Raw genomic sequence first — 18,949 nt, forward strand, 5'->3', positions numbered from 1 at the left:
AGTGACTTGAATTTGAATCTGATGTGCGTACTCCCATTGATTTCTTATTTTACAAGTCTTTGGTTAAGAGGTGGTTGAGAGATGAGTCCATTAATGGTGAAAACCCTAATAATATGTATGGTCCCACTTAGAGTTAAATACAAACGCAAATCACGTCAAAGAGGTGGGTGCAAATACAACTTCAAGAGGCTAACTCTGGGTTTTCTCCATTTTTCACGTATACAAATTGAGCATCTTGTACTTGCAGTCCATTGGTCTCATCGTAAATCATCATCTAGCTAGAATCTAGTTCGTCTCATCTTCGTTCCCTTTGTTTTTTTATCCAACTGTTTTAGCAACAAAATCTCCCACGCAAAGTAAGAGATGCTCGAAAAGGCTCTGTTCTCCGACTTCTCTCAGACGAAGGAATTGTTGGCTGCTCACGTAAGGGTTTCTGATGTAGCCGCGGCTGTTTTGGGTCTATTTATCTTCACAGCTTTGGTTCAGAAACTCACCAACAAGGGACCCCTATTATGGCCAGTTCTGGGGATCATGCCCACCTTGTTCTTCAATATCAACCGAGCCTATGATTGGGTTACCGAAGCTCTCATCAAATCTGGAGGCACATTTCGTTTTAGAGGGATGTGGACCAGCGGCGCATATGGCATCGTCACTTCTGATCCTTCCAACATCGAGTACATGCTCAAGACAAGATTCAAGAACTTCCCTAAAGGGCAGTACTTCCGGGAGAGGTTCTCCGACTTGCTCGGCGATGGCATCTTTAACGCCGATGATGATTTGTGGAAGGAACAAAGGCAGATCGCGACGTCGGAGATGCATTCGAGACGGTTCCTCCAGTATTCTCTTCAAACCATTCAGGACCTGGTGCACCAGAAGCTCTTGAAATTGCTAAACAAGCTTGCGGTTTCGGGGGAGAGCGTCGATCTCCAGGACGTTCTCCTCTGGTTCACATTCGATAACATCTGCACCGCGGCATTCGGAGTCGACCCGGACTGCTTGGCCATCGACCTTCCCGAGGTCCCTTTCGCGAAAGCTTTCGAGCTAGCCACCGAGTTCAGTGTGTTGAGGTTCGTAATGCCTCCTTTGTTATGGAAGCCCATGAAGTACTTTGGGGTGGGACCCGAGAAGCGATTCAAGGAGGCGGTTGAAATAGTTCACAAATTCGCGGAGAAGACGGTGATCGATCGGAGGACGGAAAACTGCAAGCTCGGCAACCTAAATGGTCGTTCTGATCTATTGTCAAGGATCATTGAGATGGAAGACCCAGATGAAAAGGGCAAGAAGAAGTTGTCGGACAAGTTTCTTAAAGATTTCTGCATAAGCTTTACCTTGGCGGGACGGGATACAAGCTCGGTAGCACTAGCATGGTTCTTCTGGCTATTACACGAGCACCCGAGAGTCGAACAGCGAATTCTGGAGGAGATCAAGGAGATGGTCGACCATCGGGAGTCGAAGAAGGGGAAGGTTGACGATGTAACTTTTTCCATGGACGAGCTAAAGAAGATGGTGTACCTTGAAGCAACCCTATCAGAAACCCTCAGGCTGTACCCGTCGGTACCGGTGGACTTCAAGGAGGTTCAAGAAGACGACGTGTTCCCTACAGGAACGGACGTCAAAAAGGGTGCTCGAGTGTTCTACAGCATTTACTCGATGGCTAGAATGGAGGACATATGGGGAAAAGACTGCAGGGAGTTTAAGCCGGAGAGATGGATCAAAGACGATGGGGAACTGGTGAACGAGAGCCAGTTTAAGTTCGCAGTGTTTAATGGAGGATCGAGGTTGTGTGTAGGGAAGAAATTCGCTTACATGCAGATGAAGTTGGTGGCTGCTTCTATCCTATTGAGGTACTCGGTTAATGTGGTAGAGGGCCAAACCATTGTTCCAAAATTAACCACCACACTTTACATGAAGAATGGCTTGATGGTTACTCTCCAACCAAGGATGAAGTGAATCTGCTGCTGTAGCCTGTACTCTGTAGCATTTGCTTTGAAGCCGGCCTGTTGATTAATTAATTGGGCAATAATACAGATTACTGATAAATTAAAATTAAGGTATATCTAAGAAAAAAATTCTCAAGTGTGTGTCGTAAAATAAATGTATACATAAATGGAGCAGACATTATTTGCTTTGATTGTACTATGATATATAATTGGGCCATTTAATAAAACAGCCCCTATATATGGTTTGCATTTTACTAAAATACTTGTAAATTTTTACCGATTTACTTAACCCACCTTCCATTATACGGAGGTGGAAAATAATGGTTTTGACCCTAAGGCTCCTCAGTTTGGTTGGAAAGAGTACAAATACAAATTTGTGGGGGGACTTACTTAATATAATTGAGCTGACATGAATTAATTAATAATTATGATGAAGTTATGTACCAAAGATGTATGTCTAGATCTAGTATAGACATCTTGCATTTTTAAGGGTTAAATAACTTGATAATTAAGGAAGGAGAAGCAGTGTTTGACAAGATTGATTCATACAAACAGTGTTTGAACTTGAATTGGTTTTGTCCCTCCTAGGCAATAAATTGATGTAATTAAATAGTAGGCTTATCCAACCTGATCCTAAACGGCCGGTCAAACTCTATCCTACGTTATCTCAAACTCTATATACCTCATAGCTAGTCTCTCAACCTTATCTCATTACAATATTCCCTAACAGCTAGGATTTTAATTCTATCTGTATATGTAGATGTGCGCTTTCTCCTTCTGTGGTTTTCAGGATAAACGAAAGAAAAAAAAAAAGCGGTTGGCAGATTCTTCACATTGAGAGATAAACCTAAAAGAGTTTCATGGTTTCTTCAAAACGTCGAGCAGTGCTAAATTATGCAAGAGTGTGAAGACGATAAGGTATAATAAAGTAGAATTGAATTAGTTAAAATTTGTAGGTAAGGATCGGTTGGTGGCATCTGGACACTCCTGCTAACAGGTCAAGTGGTTCCTGGGACTTGAATAAAAGGAGACAATAGTCGTAAATTCGGCCTCATTGACTGGGTTTGAAATTAATTTAAATGAGACAATTCCATTTCCACCTCAAGTCAAGCTTCAGTGTTAATTGGGTGCGTGGGAATTGAATCCATACAGGTACTCTGGTGGGTGGATCATGGATGGAGCTGGCTCCATCCAACTTAGCTAGGCCAGATATGGGTCTACACTCTACAGGTGGAGTTTTTTATAATATAATATAATACATGATCACTTGAGTTGACGACATGTTCATTCATTCCCCTTTCAGCTTACACATGCACAACACACGATCCCTTAATTTGTACAGTACAAATAAGAAGAACACCACCACCATAGTCCATGGATGCAACTTATGACACATGCAGGCGGTCTCTTTGGACTCCATTTGTTTGTGGTGCAATTTCATATGCTTTAGTACAAATGAATGCAAGTGTAAGGGATAAGAGTTGATCCGGCCGGTTAGCTTTTGTCTCAGGTTTTATTTTACTTCATCCACAATGTGCAAACGAATTGAAATAGACAAAGCAAAACCTAAAATAAGAATGAATTGAACATGCAGAATTTGCACCCGATCCGCAAAAATACTACTCTAGGCAATAGGAATAGATGATAGGCAATATGTTAGGCTGTGTACGTGATTTCTATCAGCCATGCATGCATTAAGTAGTTGGACCTTCCAACTGAATCAAGAAATTAAATTCCAACCAAGCAAGGGCCCATTTGCATTATCACCTCATTAAAACATATTTGACATCGTCACAAATTACGTAATCCTTCTACCCATTGGACATAATTTGTTATTGCTTTCAAGGGTGTGTGTTTAGTAACGAAGGAGCCCGAGAGGGAATATACATTTACATATTACTCATTACATTCAATCGGGCCGGGGTCCATTTGCTTGAGGTCCCCTGACCTTACCACACACAAATTGCAGTTGCATCAACTTGACCATTCAGCTACTGGTCTCTAATTCTAATCTCACACTATTAGCATGCATTTCTCTTAGCTTTCAAGACAGAAAAGATTGAAAGTTTGGACTGTTAATAGCTCATTAATTCTATGCATTGGAATTAAGTAGCTAATGAACAGTTTGCCTGGAAAAACAAAAATAATAATCTAGGACACTTGAAAAGTTTAGGCATTTAGGCATAGCCTAAGAGGGTTCTATGTAATTGTCGCGTTAATATTACGAAATGGTTAAGTTTTAGCCATTGCGCGCCTATTCACAAATTTAGTACTTCTGTATCTTAGTTCCTGTTTGGACCTGTAACCTGCTTTTGGGTTGATCAACACAAATTGGCATACAACTGTTATTTGAGGCTGTTTATAATTGAAACAGGTATAGATAAAAATGCATGTAGTTGGAGTCCCGATCTCCTGCAGATTTTTCTGTACATTAAATTAGAGAATTCTATGTCAGTACCCTCTCATGTGTGCGAGTAATTCTCTCATCCCATTTTTTATATATTAAAAATTACATTAAATTTTAAATCATAGGATTTACTCTTCTCCTCTTTCGCCAAATTTTTCTCCAAATAACTGAATAATCCTAGATACCAGAAAGAAAAACAGGGGATAAGGGTTCACCGAATGCACAATTCTCACATCAATTTAACATTGATTTTTTTCTTTCTTTTTTTTTTTTCTAAGGGACGAGGCCACTAGCATGAACCTTAAGGCTGCACCTGTTTTCTTGAGAATGAACATAAAATATTTTTACTTTAAATAATTCAGCAATTTTTGCTCCCCTTTTAATTCATTTATTGCAAATAAAACGAAGTGTTTATTGTGCAAGAGGGTACAATACAGCTCAAATATTTCAGCCTGAATTTTTTGTTCAACATTTTTATGTTGAAACAAACAAAGCATGGGAAAACTACAAGGGAAAAAAATGAAAGGATATTATTTAAAACCCACCATGACTTTTCAAAACCTCAAAAGAGCCCCATACCAGTGAATTTTGTCCTCTAAAACTCACACTCCATTAGATTTCTGTTAAGTTACCATTAGTGGTTATTGGCAGAAATAGTCCATCATATCCCAAAAAGAAAATTTCGTCATAAATGCAACATTAAATTTTGTAGGCTCATTAATGGAATAGTATTAATAAAATAAAAAAAAGGAAATTGTCAGTGATTTTTTGTTTTCCAAAAGCCACCACCTATTTGCGTTCATTGATAAAAATTGTCCATCTGATTTCGGGCCAAAGCCCCCTACAGTGAGACCTGTGGCCCACTTATATTTAGATATTTGTCCTTCCAAGAAAAAGAGCATTAACTTGCATACTAACGAAACCCAAAGCCAACTACCATGTAGACACATGGCCACCTATGATTTTGTTTTCTCTTACTGCTTTTACATGTGTGATATTGTAACTTTTCAGACGTGAGAATTTCCCACTCTCAATCTCTTCCTAAAAAATGTACAATATCAAACAATTTTCAATCTTCTTGCACATTCACTCTAACTGAACTTTTTACACATTCAACCATCTCCTCCCATTCTCCCCTCACTCACACACTTGGTGTCCCATTTTTACAGAAAATAAAATTTCAATTCAACTGCCACTTTCCTATTTTTACGGGAAATAGAATTCAAATATAGTAATGTACTTCATTGTGGGTAAACCCATGTTGCTTACTTTAAGGAAACAAATACACACATCTACTTTTTTTTTTGAGAGAGAAAGATAACCAGATTTCATTAAAGAACTCAATCCAACTTCCAACTTACTCGGTGTGTAATCTATATAGACGTAGGCCTTTTTACACTAAAAATCAATTCAGTCGGATTAACCAACCAACTGCAAGATTGAACCGTCACTGACCGTCGGTAAACAAGGATTAAAAAAAAAATACCATTATAAACATACCTTCCACAAGAGAAACAAATATTACACCTTTTGGGCACAGACAATCTGATGCGTGGCATCTGATGCTGCTATTAGCTTCTAAAACCAATTCTTTGAACAAGGGTAACCTTTCAATTGCCTCGTAGGTTTAAAGAGTATTATAACGGAAGTGTATCTTTACCAACAGAACAAAAAAAATAATAAAAAGAAATAAGTAAAAAGCATGTTAACTGACTTCCCAACTGACCAAAAAACTTTCCTGTCACCAGCTAATAAAATCAAAAGAAACAAATTGAGCATTGAATCATGCCTCCAAAATAGAACCTACACAGTTACAAAAAGAGAGCCTAAAGAACTGAAAGCTCCTCTCTCTAAATTAAAAGGAGCCACGCCTTGGTCTTTCTTCCGCAACATTCACTCTAATTGCTCTTCCATCCAAACTCTGCATGAGGAATGATACATGGCCAGGTTATTTGTTTTAACAAAAGTGTTGTACGACAAAACAGAGGACTATTGCCAATATACTAGTTACACAGCAAAACCAAGTATAATTTAGTAACATCTGCATGGTGATCATGGGTCGGGCTGGGTTTAGAACCTATGATAAGGTTTATAGCCTGCACCTGGGGCTGGCCAAGGCCCCAGGCCTGAATTGCCCAGACATGGGCCGAGTTCCAGGCCAATGAATTTAAATATAAATTATATAATATTTTATATTATATGACATAATATATGTTTGCAATTTTTGTTATATATCATATAATGTAAAATATGATATAAAATAACACATACACACATGACCTAACCACCACCATGCTCGCATTCCATTCTTCATCCATATAATTAGCAAAAGAAAAGTTACTTAAAATAAAAAAAAAATGTGGCATTAGAATAAATTTGGGACAATATCAGTTACACTCAAGGGAAACATAAGACCACTTGTTCTCTCATCCTTCTTAATGGAACCACATGATTAATTAAAAAAAAGTATGCATCTTACCTGTCCATCAAGGGCAGCAATGGCATCATCCAACTCGGTTTGCGAGGACATCGTCACAAAGCCAAACCCACGTGAACGTCCAGTCTCCCGATCATAAACAATCCTGGCATCCACAACCTTACCGTGTTCACTGAATACTTGCTCCAGGCGAGAGTTATCAACTTGCCATGGCAAGTTTCCAACATAGATCCTAAATGATGGTTCTAACACTCGTGGGGGTCGCTCAGGTCTGGACCCTCTTGGAGCAGCCTTGTTTACAGTAAGAAGCCTGCCACCAGCATCCTGTTTCAACACATGGAGAAATAGTAAAACAAAGTGGGCCGATTGAGTTACAATTTAATGATAAGAGTATAAACTAAGCAAATTACTGCAACACACCAAACAAGGACACAACATTTTTACAAATGGTTGACATGCCTAGTACACAACAATTGTACTGAACACATTATATAACTGTTGGCCGATGTTCGACTGTTATTGGTTTAACTAAAAAGAAAAGGAAATCCAACCCAACACAGATGGAGCAAATTATGCAGCATTATATCAATTAAGACATCAGAAACTTGTTACAGGTCTTAATACAGGAAGAAAGTTCAACTGTCTAAAGATCAAAGATGGGTGCATCTTTATTGCTATATTCAATTGACATTCAAATTATATGGACAAACCATATGATGTGAGTAATCTTTCTTGATCCTGCATCTGTCATCAAAATCAGTACTTAATAAGTGAACATGCTTGCTTCAGAATTTAATATTCCTCCTACTCTTATCACATCTATCTCGTATACCATGCATATAATAGTGTGTCTGACTTCTTGACCATCAAACATTTAACTCCGTAATATGTGGTTTGCTCTTTACACTTCCTATTAAAACCTCCCTTCAAATTCAGGCATATGCCAATTGAACAGTATTCCTGAGTATTCTATCCACCAGCATCTAGTTGTATGGACAACAGCCTCTCAATATCACCTCCATATTGAAGTATAGTGAAAACAATCACCTTGGCAAAGTCAGCATGACCATTCTTAAACAACTCCCTACTTCCATTCCCATGGCCCTATTTCTCCTAAAATTAAACAAAATGTTCTGTGTTAGCATGGTTGTCAAGGTGTTGACTAGGCAATGAAGTAATCTTGGGAGACCACTTACAGGTGGATCCATGAATATATTATTTAAGGCACCCCACACCCGCCCAATACACAAGGTGCTTGCCTAGGTGGTAAGATGGGCACCCATAAACAGTTTACTATTCCTCTTATGGCATCTCCTATTGTATATGCTTAATCAATTCGTAAACAATCAATTCAAAAATATATTTTCTCAATGCTTATTCTTGAATATGTGGCTCCAAGTGAACAAAAAACCACAAAGAAGAATCAAAGAGACAATGCTGAAAGTGTGTGTTTGTGTTTCTATTTTATGAAATTGTCAAGTTGAAATACAACTATTAACTAATAATAAATTAGCACTGGTTTGTCCAACATCAGATAAAAGAGGCGTGTTCATTAGGAGATGCAACCTGAGCCGAGCTGACCAGAACAGGTCATGCAAAAAGGGCACTTGCATTTGGTGGTAGTGTGTGTCACATAGCACAAAACATGAGGCACCACGTCCCCTCGTGGGATTTTTGATTAGCCACAATTCCAACAATCCAACTTCCAAAAGGTTGACAATTCCTCTTGGCTTGTCTGCAATCATCAGGTTTGGTCCTTACAGGCACACCAAATGGTTTATAAGAAGTAAGCAACCCCATCCCCACCTCACCCCCCAAGAAAAAGAAGGGCAAATTTCTTAAAGTACCCTTAAGGTTTAGATAATTGACTAACTCCACCCATACTGTTTTGACTATTGTCTTAAAGTACCCCTACTGTTTCTGGCAATTGCCCTCATCATTAAATTCTAACAGAGGAAGGTGAATTGTCACTTTTGCCCCTATCTCAGATAAACGTGCCAAAATGTAAATTACATTTTTGACCATCGCTTTAATACAGTTTTGTTGACCGAATGAAGAAAGGACACCATTGTCTGCATGGGTTACCACTGCAACTCCCGGTGGTGTGACAGCATGAAAGATTCGTCTAGGTAAGGGTTTTTAAAGGGAAAATGATTTAAAGTGGATGAAGAGATCAGATTACATCATTTCCTCTCTACAGAATGGCGATAAAATGATTTTTTTCCTATTTCCAACACGACCCTCTTCTCTCTCTCTCTTTCTCTGTGAACCATTGCAGAAGCACTTCTCGAGGGTTCCATTTCTCTTTTAGTATTTTCCCTGCATTCCTTTCACTTGTGTGGCTCCATGCGTCAAGGCTCTGTTGCCTCTGTTGCCATAAATCCAGCTCTCCTTCTTCCCATCACAGATTCGATGTTCTAACTTCAACCATCAGAAGAAAAAAATCAATACACTAAAGAGATGAGCTAATTCCTAAGCTTTGAGATCTGAAGAAAGGGGTGGAAATTTGAGGACTTAGTTGAAGAAAGGTGATGTCCTTGCATTTCTGTCACTGTGAAAAGCCCTCATCGTCTGACTATCATTCCGTCGTCATTCCACCATCATTGCCACGCCACCATTGCCGAAGCCAACAATTAGCTTCATTCATACAACCACCGCCTGGTCCATTCCTTTATTCACCAGAAGCCCTCTGAACTCCTCTTAGTCTTCCACCTCAAAACCCAGTTCCAAGAAAATGTTTTCACCAGAAGCTCTCCGTGGCACTGGCATGCCAAATCATTGCCAAGAGGGAAATTATCAAACATCTGAAGGCTGAAGCACTTCGTGGTCTGCCAGATCATTGCCGAATCTGCAGCTGAGAAGCCAGTTGCTGGTTCTTCTGCTAGTAATGGTGTTGGTAGCACTTCATGACCTGCCATATTTTCTTATATGCCTCCACATCTCCATAACTGGTCTTCTTCTTCGAAACCTTTGGCAGCTCTGGCATAGAGTGGCCCTTTCGTGAGTAGTGGTCGATTGTGTTATGGTAGTCAGCTAACTTAGGTGGAGGTGGTGGTCCCCTCATCATCTACGGTGGTGGAATAGACCCAAACCCTGATGATCCGGTAGTGCTGGAGATTTCTCACATGGCTATCAAATCTTGAAGAATAAACTGCAACAAATGGAGCCACCGGAGAGATTGATTAATTTCAGTTCATATGTTGTTTCTGTTTGTTTCTATTGTTGTTCCCATTTCTGCAGTGGTGGTAGCGGGTAGAGTCAATAACAGGGAGGGAGATTCCATTTTTTACCCAAACTAGTGGATCAGATTTAACAGAGAACAACAGTAGTTGCAGCAGCAGCAGAAGCATTTTCTCGACAGAGGAAGTGATGTTGAGGGTAGGACATGTTTGCCCATTCAAGGGTACTTTTGGCATTATCTGATGATTAATCAACCATGTGATATTACATGTGAACGAGTCATGACGGAGACTTAACAGTAAGGGATGTGTTAGTCAATTGTCAGAAACAGTAGGGGTACTTTAAGACAATAGTCAAACAGTAGGGGTGGAGTTAGTCAATTAACTAAACCTTAAGGGTACTTTAAGAAATTTGCCCAAAGAAGAAATATAAAAAAAGTAAATACAATAGCTATCATCACCCACCCCAAAAAAGAAAATAAATAAATAATCATTCTGACCTTCATGGAGCCACAAAAAAAATTTATCCAAGGAATGCTCTTGATATGAGGATCTGTTATGAGCATATAGCTAGCATGTTCCACTTGATTATTGCAGTTTCTACATTAAGAACCTCTCACACTAACTCAATGTTTTAAAATGCGGAGGTGTGATGCAAGGTGTTCCACTACCTATAGGCGTTAGGTAGTTCAGAACGCAAGAGGCGTAAGCCTCCCAAACACAAGGAGGTGTAAGCCTCCTTAAGAGGAGGGGGGTTAGGAGGAGGATGAAGAGTAAGGGGGGATCTCATTTTTTCTTTATTTTTTCTTCTCTTTCTTTTTCTTTTCCTTTCCTTTCCTTTCCTTTTTTTTTTCTTTTTCCTTTTTTTTCTATCTTTTTATATAAGATGTGCATGAGGCGCATGATGTGTATGCCCCTAGCACGCCTCATGAAAAAAGCACAAGAGGTGTCAGTGCCTCTAGCATACGCCTTGGGGCATTTTGGGAGAGCCTCCAGGTGTACACCTCCCACGCCTTTAAAACACTGTACTAACTTCATTTATAATATCTATGATAATTCAATAATGCACTACAAAGAAAATTTTATCAGGATCAACCAATAAAATAACCACTTCTAATTATGGGAATAATTAAGGTATCTTTCTAAGTTGAAAACCAAAAATTTTTAGTAAGAGTGCAAGCATCATGAAATGTTAACATACTCATCGCTAGACTTAAACTTGGCTAGTGCTTTATCCTAATTAGTCTAAATTTTAAAAAACAAAGGTATAGACTCCACCAAGTAAGAGTGCAAGCCTACTTGTGCTCTATATGCTTTTTTTTCATAAGAGGCTGGATGTTATATAAAACTTAGCTAGTTATTGCTTCCAGATGATGGCATAAACCACAATTAACCTAGAAACCTCATAATGAATTTTGCTTCCTTCTTGGATATTTCAATTCAGAAAAAAAAAAAATCTGTATCAATTCTAGTGTTTTAAAAGTGCAAGGCGCAAAAAAGATGCAGAGGTCAATTTGTGCCTGAGGAGCAAGGCGTAAAAGTACCCAAAAAAATGCTAAAAGTAAAAACATTCAAAAAAATAAAAATATTAACATAATATTAATAAAAAATATAAACTTAAATTTTAAAATAAATGTTTTAAAAAACCTATTATCTAAAATTAAAATACATAAACATAAGATGTAAAGCATATTCAAATGATAATTTAAAAATAAGATCAAACATATAAAACATTTTCAAGCATGTAAAACCTCTAATCTCTTTTTTCACTCAATTGCATTACTTCAAGTAGCTAATGTAATGTAAAACATATTACATTCCTGATTCTACGAGCCACCTTTGTGCCATGCCCCTTGAGGCAAGCCCAAAAAAAATCGTATTAGGATGAATGAATGAACATTAGCAAATAGGGGGTTCTCGGAGTCAGAGAAAAAAAAGCGTCAAATTTTCAAAAGACACATGCCTGGGCTGAGGTGCGAGGCGCATCAGGCATGCACGCCTAGGTGCACCAGGCATTCGCCTTTTGAAAGGGCTGCGCCTAGGACCTAGGTGAGGCACATACCCTAAAATGTGCCTCGCCTGTGCAGCTAGGTGCGCCAAACCACTGATCAATTACCTATTCATATTATGCCCTGCCAGTAATTGGAAAACATAGTTAAATAATCATGTCGCCCAAGTGGATAAGAAATGAATAACCAAAAAATAGACTTACAGATTAGACAGAAAAGCTACAGACCTCAAAGAGATTGATAAAAAAACACAAAAGGAAACTCAATAAGCATATGTTGGATTGACTATAACCAACAGAGTAGGAAGCTGTAAGCAGAGAAATACACCCTCCTAAATCAACATAACCAAGTAAAAACTCCATCAACAGGATACGATAATAAAATCGTAAATGACTAATAAAATTGAAACAACGTTTTTCACTTTCTTATCCATGCATATAACCTTTTAGACAAATATACAATTTCTACAAACTAACTGCTATAGAATGAATAATCAACGAATAGATAAGCAAATTTAAAAGAAAGGAGGACAAATATTTACGTAACGGTTGAACATTTCGATAGCTTTCTCCGCTTCTTCAACAGTACTCATCGTGACGAACCCGAACCCACGACTCTGATCTGTCTCTCGATTGTAAATTACCTAAAAATGAAAAAAACGCAATAAAACCCCCAAGAAGTCTTCTAGCCAATACATATATGCAGAAACTAAGCATCGGTAATAACAAAAAAGTTACCTCAGCAACCTCAACAACTCCAGCCTGGTCGAAGAGCTGAGCCAACTTCTCACTATCAATGTCATAAGGTAAATTGCCAACATAAAGTTTTGCCTCTTCAGGGGGTTCCGAATAAGACTCATCACTCTCCCCAAGAAACCCGTCCACGCCGCTCTCTTCTCCATCTTCAGGCGCACTCCCTTCTGTCGCCGCATCTTCCCCTTCACCTTCCCAATCCGACAAACGAGCTTCGGTCTCCTCGCCCTCTTGATTCTCCCAATTGAACCCTTCCTCCTCAACCTCATTCTCTTCCTCTTGTTGAGCCCAGTCGGAGGTCTGTGCTACTAGAGCGATTATGGTCGAAGAAGAAAGCTTCTTTTTCAGAGACATCCACGAAGGAAGTGACGAAGAAGAAGAGCATGAGAGATGAAGAAGTTTAATAGGTTTAGAAGGGAGAGAGAGAAATGGGGATGAAGTTTTGGTTGTGAAGAGGGTTGGGAGAGAGGTTAAGTATCTGTCCGCCATTGATACAGTCTTGAATAGAGGTTTAGTTACAGAAGCCATGGTGGCCGAGAAGAGAGAGATTTGGAATTTGGGAGGGAGGGGAGAGGATAAGGGATAGAAGAGGGAGCGGAGTTTATAGAGAATGAGGGTTCCAAAGCGAACAGCCGGTCCAAGAACGGCCAGAACGGGCCGAACCAGAGAGGTCTTCAGGCTTCATCTAGTACTTTAGATATTTTCATTTTGTTGATAGACCGATTCTCCTCGTGGACTCGCGACTCGTGAGGACATAAGAGATTAAGAGGTTGTTGGTGCGTGCATCCGTATAATGGCCCGGCACGATTTTGCAGGCTGCCTGTCTTTTAGCGGGCCGGCCGTGCTGGGACACTGGCATGGAAGTAAAGAGTGTAAATGTGTGATAGATCGGTTTTGGATTGGACCCCATATCAAAATCCAATTGGACGGATTGAATGGACTAACAACACATTGAATGGGATCAGTTCGGACTTAATGGTCCAAAGTATTTATTGGATTGAATTGGACGTGATCCATCCATAATGAATTTATATTGGATTGGGTTGGATTGAGATAATGTATGATCCATTTGATAGAAGATAAAAATATAAGTGTCAATCAATGAGGTTTAGGTTAGAATTAATCCAAAGTAAAATAAATTTGAACAGTCTAGACATTTGAATTGGACAACATATAAAAAAAAACTATCAAAAAAGACATTGAATTGGACAGTTCTAAAATATTTATTGGACTGGATTGGATTGATCATTTGTAATGGACTCACATTGGTTTGGATTGGACCAAATCCAGTCCAATTGACACCCCTACATGGAACCCTTCATAGGTCAAGCAGGGGTTAGGGTGGGGTGGAGGCCTCATGACCCACCCCAATCCCGACCTTGATCGGGGATCCATATTAATCCCCACCCCCACCAAAGCAATTCCCACACGTGTGTAAGTGTATCGAATGAGGAGTGAAAGATGATGTAGCGCGATTTGACTACTCCTGCTCAAGGATGATCTAGCTTCCAGGCAACGAGCTAGGTGAATCTGCAAGACAACGGATCAAAGAACTCGAGGTGGCTGACCCAACGGGGTTGTTCTGATGCTTAAGTCAGTAAACTATGCTGCGAGCTGAAAAAGCTTTAAAAGCTAGAGAACTAGAGAGTAGAAAAATCACGCATACCTTGTGTCATTGGGGTTAGTGCCTTTATATAGTTGAGCCCTCGCGGGTTTTGTGGATCGGTTTCGGGATCTTCGTCTTGATGGGATTCGTTTCCGCTTTAATTGGGGAGTAACGTTATCAACTAATAAAGATTATCAATTCCGCCCGAATCGGGTGGGGAGAAGGTAATGCCTGCCGTTACGTGGCATGATCCCGTGAGGTTCGGAGTTTGTTGGAGAGACTTCCGGGATCATTACGTGGCGATCCAGGTCAGTAGCCCTGAGTTGATACTTCAGTCTTTTAGTTCCAAACTGGATTGAATGCTGAGGTGGCTCTGTGCCGAGGTGACCCTGTGCCGATGTGAGCCTTGTGCTGAGCTCAATTGTTGTGAACTAATCTTACCAGGCTAACCTGCCATCTCTTAGTCGGGTCATGTCCACATGTCCCCTTTTCGCTAGGTTGGCCCAAATCACCATTCAACAATTGCCCCCACTCCTCGAGACAGGGGTCTTAACCTGATGCGGGGAGTTCATGACGAGTCTAGGTGGATTTGTTATGAGGTCTAGGCGATTTGACGGGCGAATCATTGGTCAGACATGTTCGGTCACCCGACTCAACCAAGAATAACCTAAGTCATGTCTGGTGTACGTGCACGTCACACCATTTTATAAACTCCGCGGACGTCAAAACATGCGCTAAACCGATTTCAACCTCGGGGGTCGTGCAACCAGTTTTCCTAGGAGTCGTTGGATCGTGACGATCTCGCCCATTGATTCCCAGACACACCAGCTATAAATAGGGGGCAAGGGACTCATTTTCTTCGCCACAAGTTTGATAATCCGCAATCTAAGGTCGCGTTCGAGTCCTTCAGTTCAGTGTCTTCCCGAGGTCGTCTTCCCTTCTCCGGTCTTTCTTTTGGTGAGTCTTCCCTAGCTCTCTTTTTCGATTCTGTGCCTTTCCATTATGTCCAGCTTTAGTTTTGATAGCCTCTTAGACGGAAGTGGTGAATTCGCTAGAGCCGAGGTGGGTACCTCGGCTCAGGCCGTAGATCCTCGTCCTACCGAGGAGGTTACTTTAGGTCAAGATGCGACCCGCAGTCCTCTCGATGTGGACTCACCCCAGGGGGAGCGAGAGGCCCCTGGTGACCTGGCTTCCACCTCACATCGAGGTTGACTGCTAGATAACTTTGGCCCATCGACAATGACAGCGAATAGAATCCTATCCCTAGTAGCCCGGTATAGACTACCAAACAACCTCGTTTACAGTATCACCTTAGGTAATTTCCCTTGGGAGCATGGTCATGATGAGATCATGATCTTCGAGGAACAACTCGTAGCTGTTATTTGTCTTCCACTTCACCCTTTGATGGTCGAAGTCATAAAGTTGTTCAACATCACCATAGACCAATTGCACCCGAACTCCATCCGCAACATCGTAGGAACCATTTCTCTTTTCCACGACCACAACCTTCCTCTCGATCTCGACATCTTTTCCTCTATTCTTTCCATTAAAAAGAACTCATCCAGTGTTTTGCCCAAGCATAGACGAACTTATTACCTATCACCTCGTCTTGGCTTCAAACTCTTGCACAAGCTCCCGAACAAGGTCCCAGCTTGGAAGATGCGCTATTTTGTGGTCCGCAACACCGAGGGGTGGCCTTTTCCGACCCATTGGAGGGCAGCCATCTAGGACCTTGAAGTCCGATTTGACCTGAAGACAAGGGAGGCACTCTGATCTTGGGCGGAGCTCGATTTTAAGTTCCTAGACTTCGTGACCAAGGAGAAGCTTGTGCAGGCCAGTCTGAGTCCTGGTAAGTCGTTGTTTATTGTATTTCCTTTGTTTTATTTTGGTGTTGTTTTTGACAGTTCGCTTTTTTTGCAGCTATCATGGACATCCCCATGAACGAACTCTTCGGGAGTATGAAGAAGGGGAAAAAGAAGAGAGCTTCAAAAAGAGATCGCATTTAGTCCCTGCCGGCTGCCGTTCTAGAGCCTAAGTAGCCATAAACCGCCGAGCAACCTCCTTTGATAGACTTGGTCAAGGAAGAATCGGGCAAGCTCTCCCCGCCCCACGCGCCCAAGAAGGCTACGTCTTCGGAGCCTGCCCCTGCAGTTGTCGCTTCTTCAAGCAGCGACGACACTGCTCAGAGCATTCTGACTCCGAAATTCGGCCTCCTCAAGAGCAAAGGCGCATTGTATGCCGAGGAGGTTGCTAGTTGGGCTGAACTGCCGGTTGCTCAGCTCAGAGCCTGAGCGGCTACTCATTGCATGGTGGTAAGTTTTCGAACTTGTATTTTTCAATCTGTCTTGTACTTGGCTTTTTATATGCTGACGCTTGTTTTCTCCCCTTGGCAGGTGAATTCCACCATCCACGCCTTGGCTTATCAATTCGAGGTGAACTTGAAGCGGGCCCTCACAACCGAGGAGTCTTCCCGCAAGGCCCACACCGAGCTAAACTTAGCCCGCAACGAAAATAACCAACTGAAGAAGGACGTGTGGGCTAAGAAAGAGTTGATCACATTGCTAATGTCCGAGAAGAAGGAGCTCGAAGAGCGTGATGCGGCCTTGAAGAAAGAGCTCGCGGAGCGGAAGGCAGCGCTGAAGAGGAAGGTGGAGAACTTTGAGGCTCACTTGAAGGAGCAGACTAAGATACTCCTTTAGGCAGTGGAGGAGGCTAAGGTTAAGGCCGTTGATAGCTATAATTATAAAACCCTAGTAAGTGCACTAGTTATCAAGTAGTATAAAGATATCATTCCCATGAGGATTTAACAAAATAAGTATTAGAACTATAGCCTTCCTTAATTATTTGGACAACTGGATTTCAGATCTAACAATAAGAACAACTAAAAATTAAGAAGAGAAGAAAAAGAAATAAAAATAAGGGCAATCAATAACAAAACTTGCAACGATCTAATTAGAAGCGCTTGGACTGTTGGTCCACCTAACCCTTCCAATGGATATCCATTTATTAAATTAACCAAGACAATTTATTATTTTCATAAGCTGAAGTTTTTCCAAAATTATTTAATATTCCCTCTCAAGACATATCAAATTTGCCTCTATCAAGTAACCCTTCAATCTCTCGACTAGAAAAACTTATATCATAAGATGAATCATGTATATATATATTTCTATATACCATTCAATTCACACTATGAATATTCAGTCGATTATGTGAATTCCTCTCTCGATTCATTCACAAAAACCAAATCAATTAAGAAGTGGCCAAGCTCTTAATCGCATTATGCATAATAACTCATAGAAAATATGAAAATAACAATCTTGGATAAATCAGAATAAAAATCAATTCATTGTCGTGGTTAGGCTTCCCACAACCCTAGCTACAAATAAATTAATTCATGATAAAGGAAATAAAACAAACAAGGGTAAGAAAGAACTCATGATGTCACCCTTGAAGCTGAGATCTTGTCTTCTCCTTGCCGCCACCTCCTTTTTGAAGCCTTCTTGCCTTGTTGATCTCCTTCTTGAAGCTTTATTGATTGTCTTCTTGATTGCTTCTGAGAGAGAGCTTGAATGCTTGATGCCCAAAAGCTAGTTCCCCCCCCCCCCCCCTTTATATAGCTTTAGGAGGAGGAGATGTGTCCAACTCCTCTTAGGAGTTCTTTCTTAAAAATAGAAAGTCCTAATTAGATTTAATCATATCCTCTCCTATCTAGCAATTTCAATCTTTTATCTTTCTAGAATTACAATTGAAACTTAATATCTGATAGGACTCTTTATTCTTGAATTTGAGTTGGGATTCTTTACTAAATTGAGATGCTACAAGGCTTTTATGCGAATTGGGCTTCAGTTGTGAACTGGGCTTTACTATGAATTTTCTTCGACTTTGGGCCCAATTTTGAACTTGATGCATACTGAATCTATCAAACCCAAAACATTAAAGTTGCGGATTCTCCCTTATCCTTCCGGCACATCTTGAATCATCCCAATCGGAGTCCGGATGTGAGAGTTATGCCCAGATTACTGAATGGTGCCGAAACTGTGCAAAATCATCCGATTAGCCTTGTTTCCCTCCTGTCAACTTATTGCTTGCCTTGAATTGAAATACAAGAATAATGAGTCCAATTAACTACTAATTAAGTATAAAAGACTAAATATTTGGGGATAAAAATATGATAATTTTTATTCTCATCAGCCGTCGAGGAGTACAAGACTTCAACGGAGTACCGGAGGGAGATGGTCGAGGTGGGGACGGTGAGCTACCGCAAAGGTTTTAAACTTAGCTGGTGGCGGACCTGGCGTGAGTTTCCCCAGCTCGACCTCAGTGTCATAACTACTTTGAGGGTCACAGAGGAGATGGCCATCGAAGCTGCCCAAGATCCGGACTCCGAAATAGAAAGTGACGGTGACCTGTTCGATGATGACGAGGAGACCGGTGCAAGCGAAGCCTCTACCAAGGATGAAGAGCCCCGAAGTGACTAGAAGCCTCTTCTTGATCCTTTATGATGTATACTCTGAGCCTCCAAGTTCGGTTCATAGTGAAAGTTTTTTTTTTTTACTCAAAACTTTACATCAATGAAATGCAAGTATTTTGACTATCTCTATGCAAAAACTTTCAAA

At 40.6% G+C, this 18,949-nt stretch overlaps 1 protein-coding gene and 1 pseudogene across 2 annotated transcripts; one reads left to right on the forward strand and one right to left on the reverse strand.

Annotated features, from left to right (window-relative positions):
- Positions 1–320: 320 nt before the first annotated feature.
- LOC148853711 (cytochrome P450 86B1 pseudogene) lies at positions 321–2,200 on the forward strand (annotated as a pseudogene). The gene has a single exon (XR_016113386.1). The product of XR_016113386.1 is annotated as a cytochrome P450 86B1 pseudogene (transcript).
- Positions 2,201–5,938: 3,738 nt separating this feature from the next.
- On the reverse strand, positions 5,939–13,301 carry LOC148853712 (28 kDa ribonucleoprotein, chloroplastic-like). The gene is made up of 4 exons (XM_088983978.1): positions 12,710–13,301; positions 12,514–12,615; positions 6,827–7,108; positions 5,939–6,268 (listed from the first exon to the last, which is right to left on the reverse strand). The coding sequence occupies exons 1-4, from the start codon at positions 13,250–13,252 to the stop codon at positions 6,203–6,205; spliced, it is 993 nt and encodes a 330-aa protein (XP_088840104.1). The 5' UTR covers positions 13,253–13,301; the 3' UTR covers positions 5,939–6,202.
- Positions 13,302–18,949: the final 5,648 nt, after the last annotated feature.

The sequence above is a fragment of the Nelumbo lutea genome, chromosome 4 (genome assembly GCF_056320005.1).
Source record: "Nelumbo lutea isolate HS-2025 chromosome 4, American lotus-T2T, whole genome shotgun sequence".
Classification (NCBI taxonomy): Eukaryota; Viridiplantae; Streptophyta; class Magnoliopsida; order Proteales; family Nelumbonaceae; genus Nelumbo; species Nelumbo lutea.

Excerpts from the sequence above, each read along its gene's own strand:
- LOC148853712 (XM_088983978.1), bottom strand. The coding sequence starts at position 13,252 with ATGGCTTCTGTAACTAAACCTCTATTCAAGACTGTATCAATGGCGGAC. Across the intron at positions 12,616-12,709 it reads GAGTTGTTGAGGTTGCTGAG|GTAATTTACAATCGAGAGAC; the intron begins GTAACTTTTTTG and ends TTTCATTTTTAG. Across the intron at positions 6,269-6,826 it reads TTGCTGCCCTTGATGGACAG|AGTTTGGATGGAAGAGCAAT; the intron begins GTAAGATGCATA and ends TTCCTCATGCAG.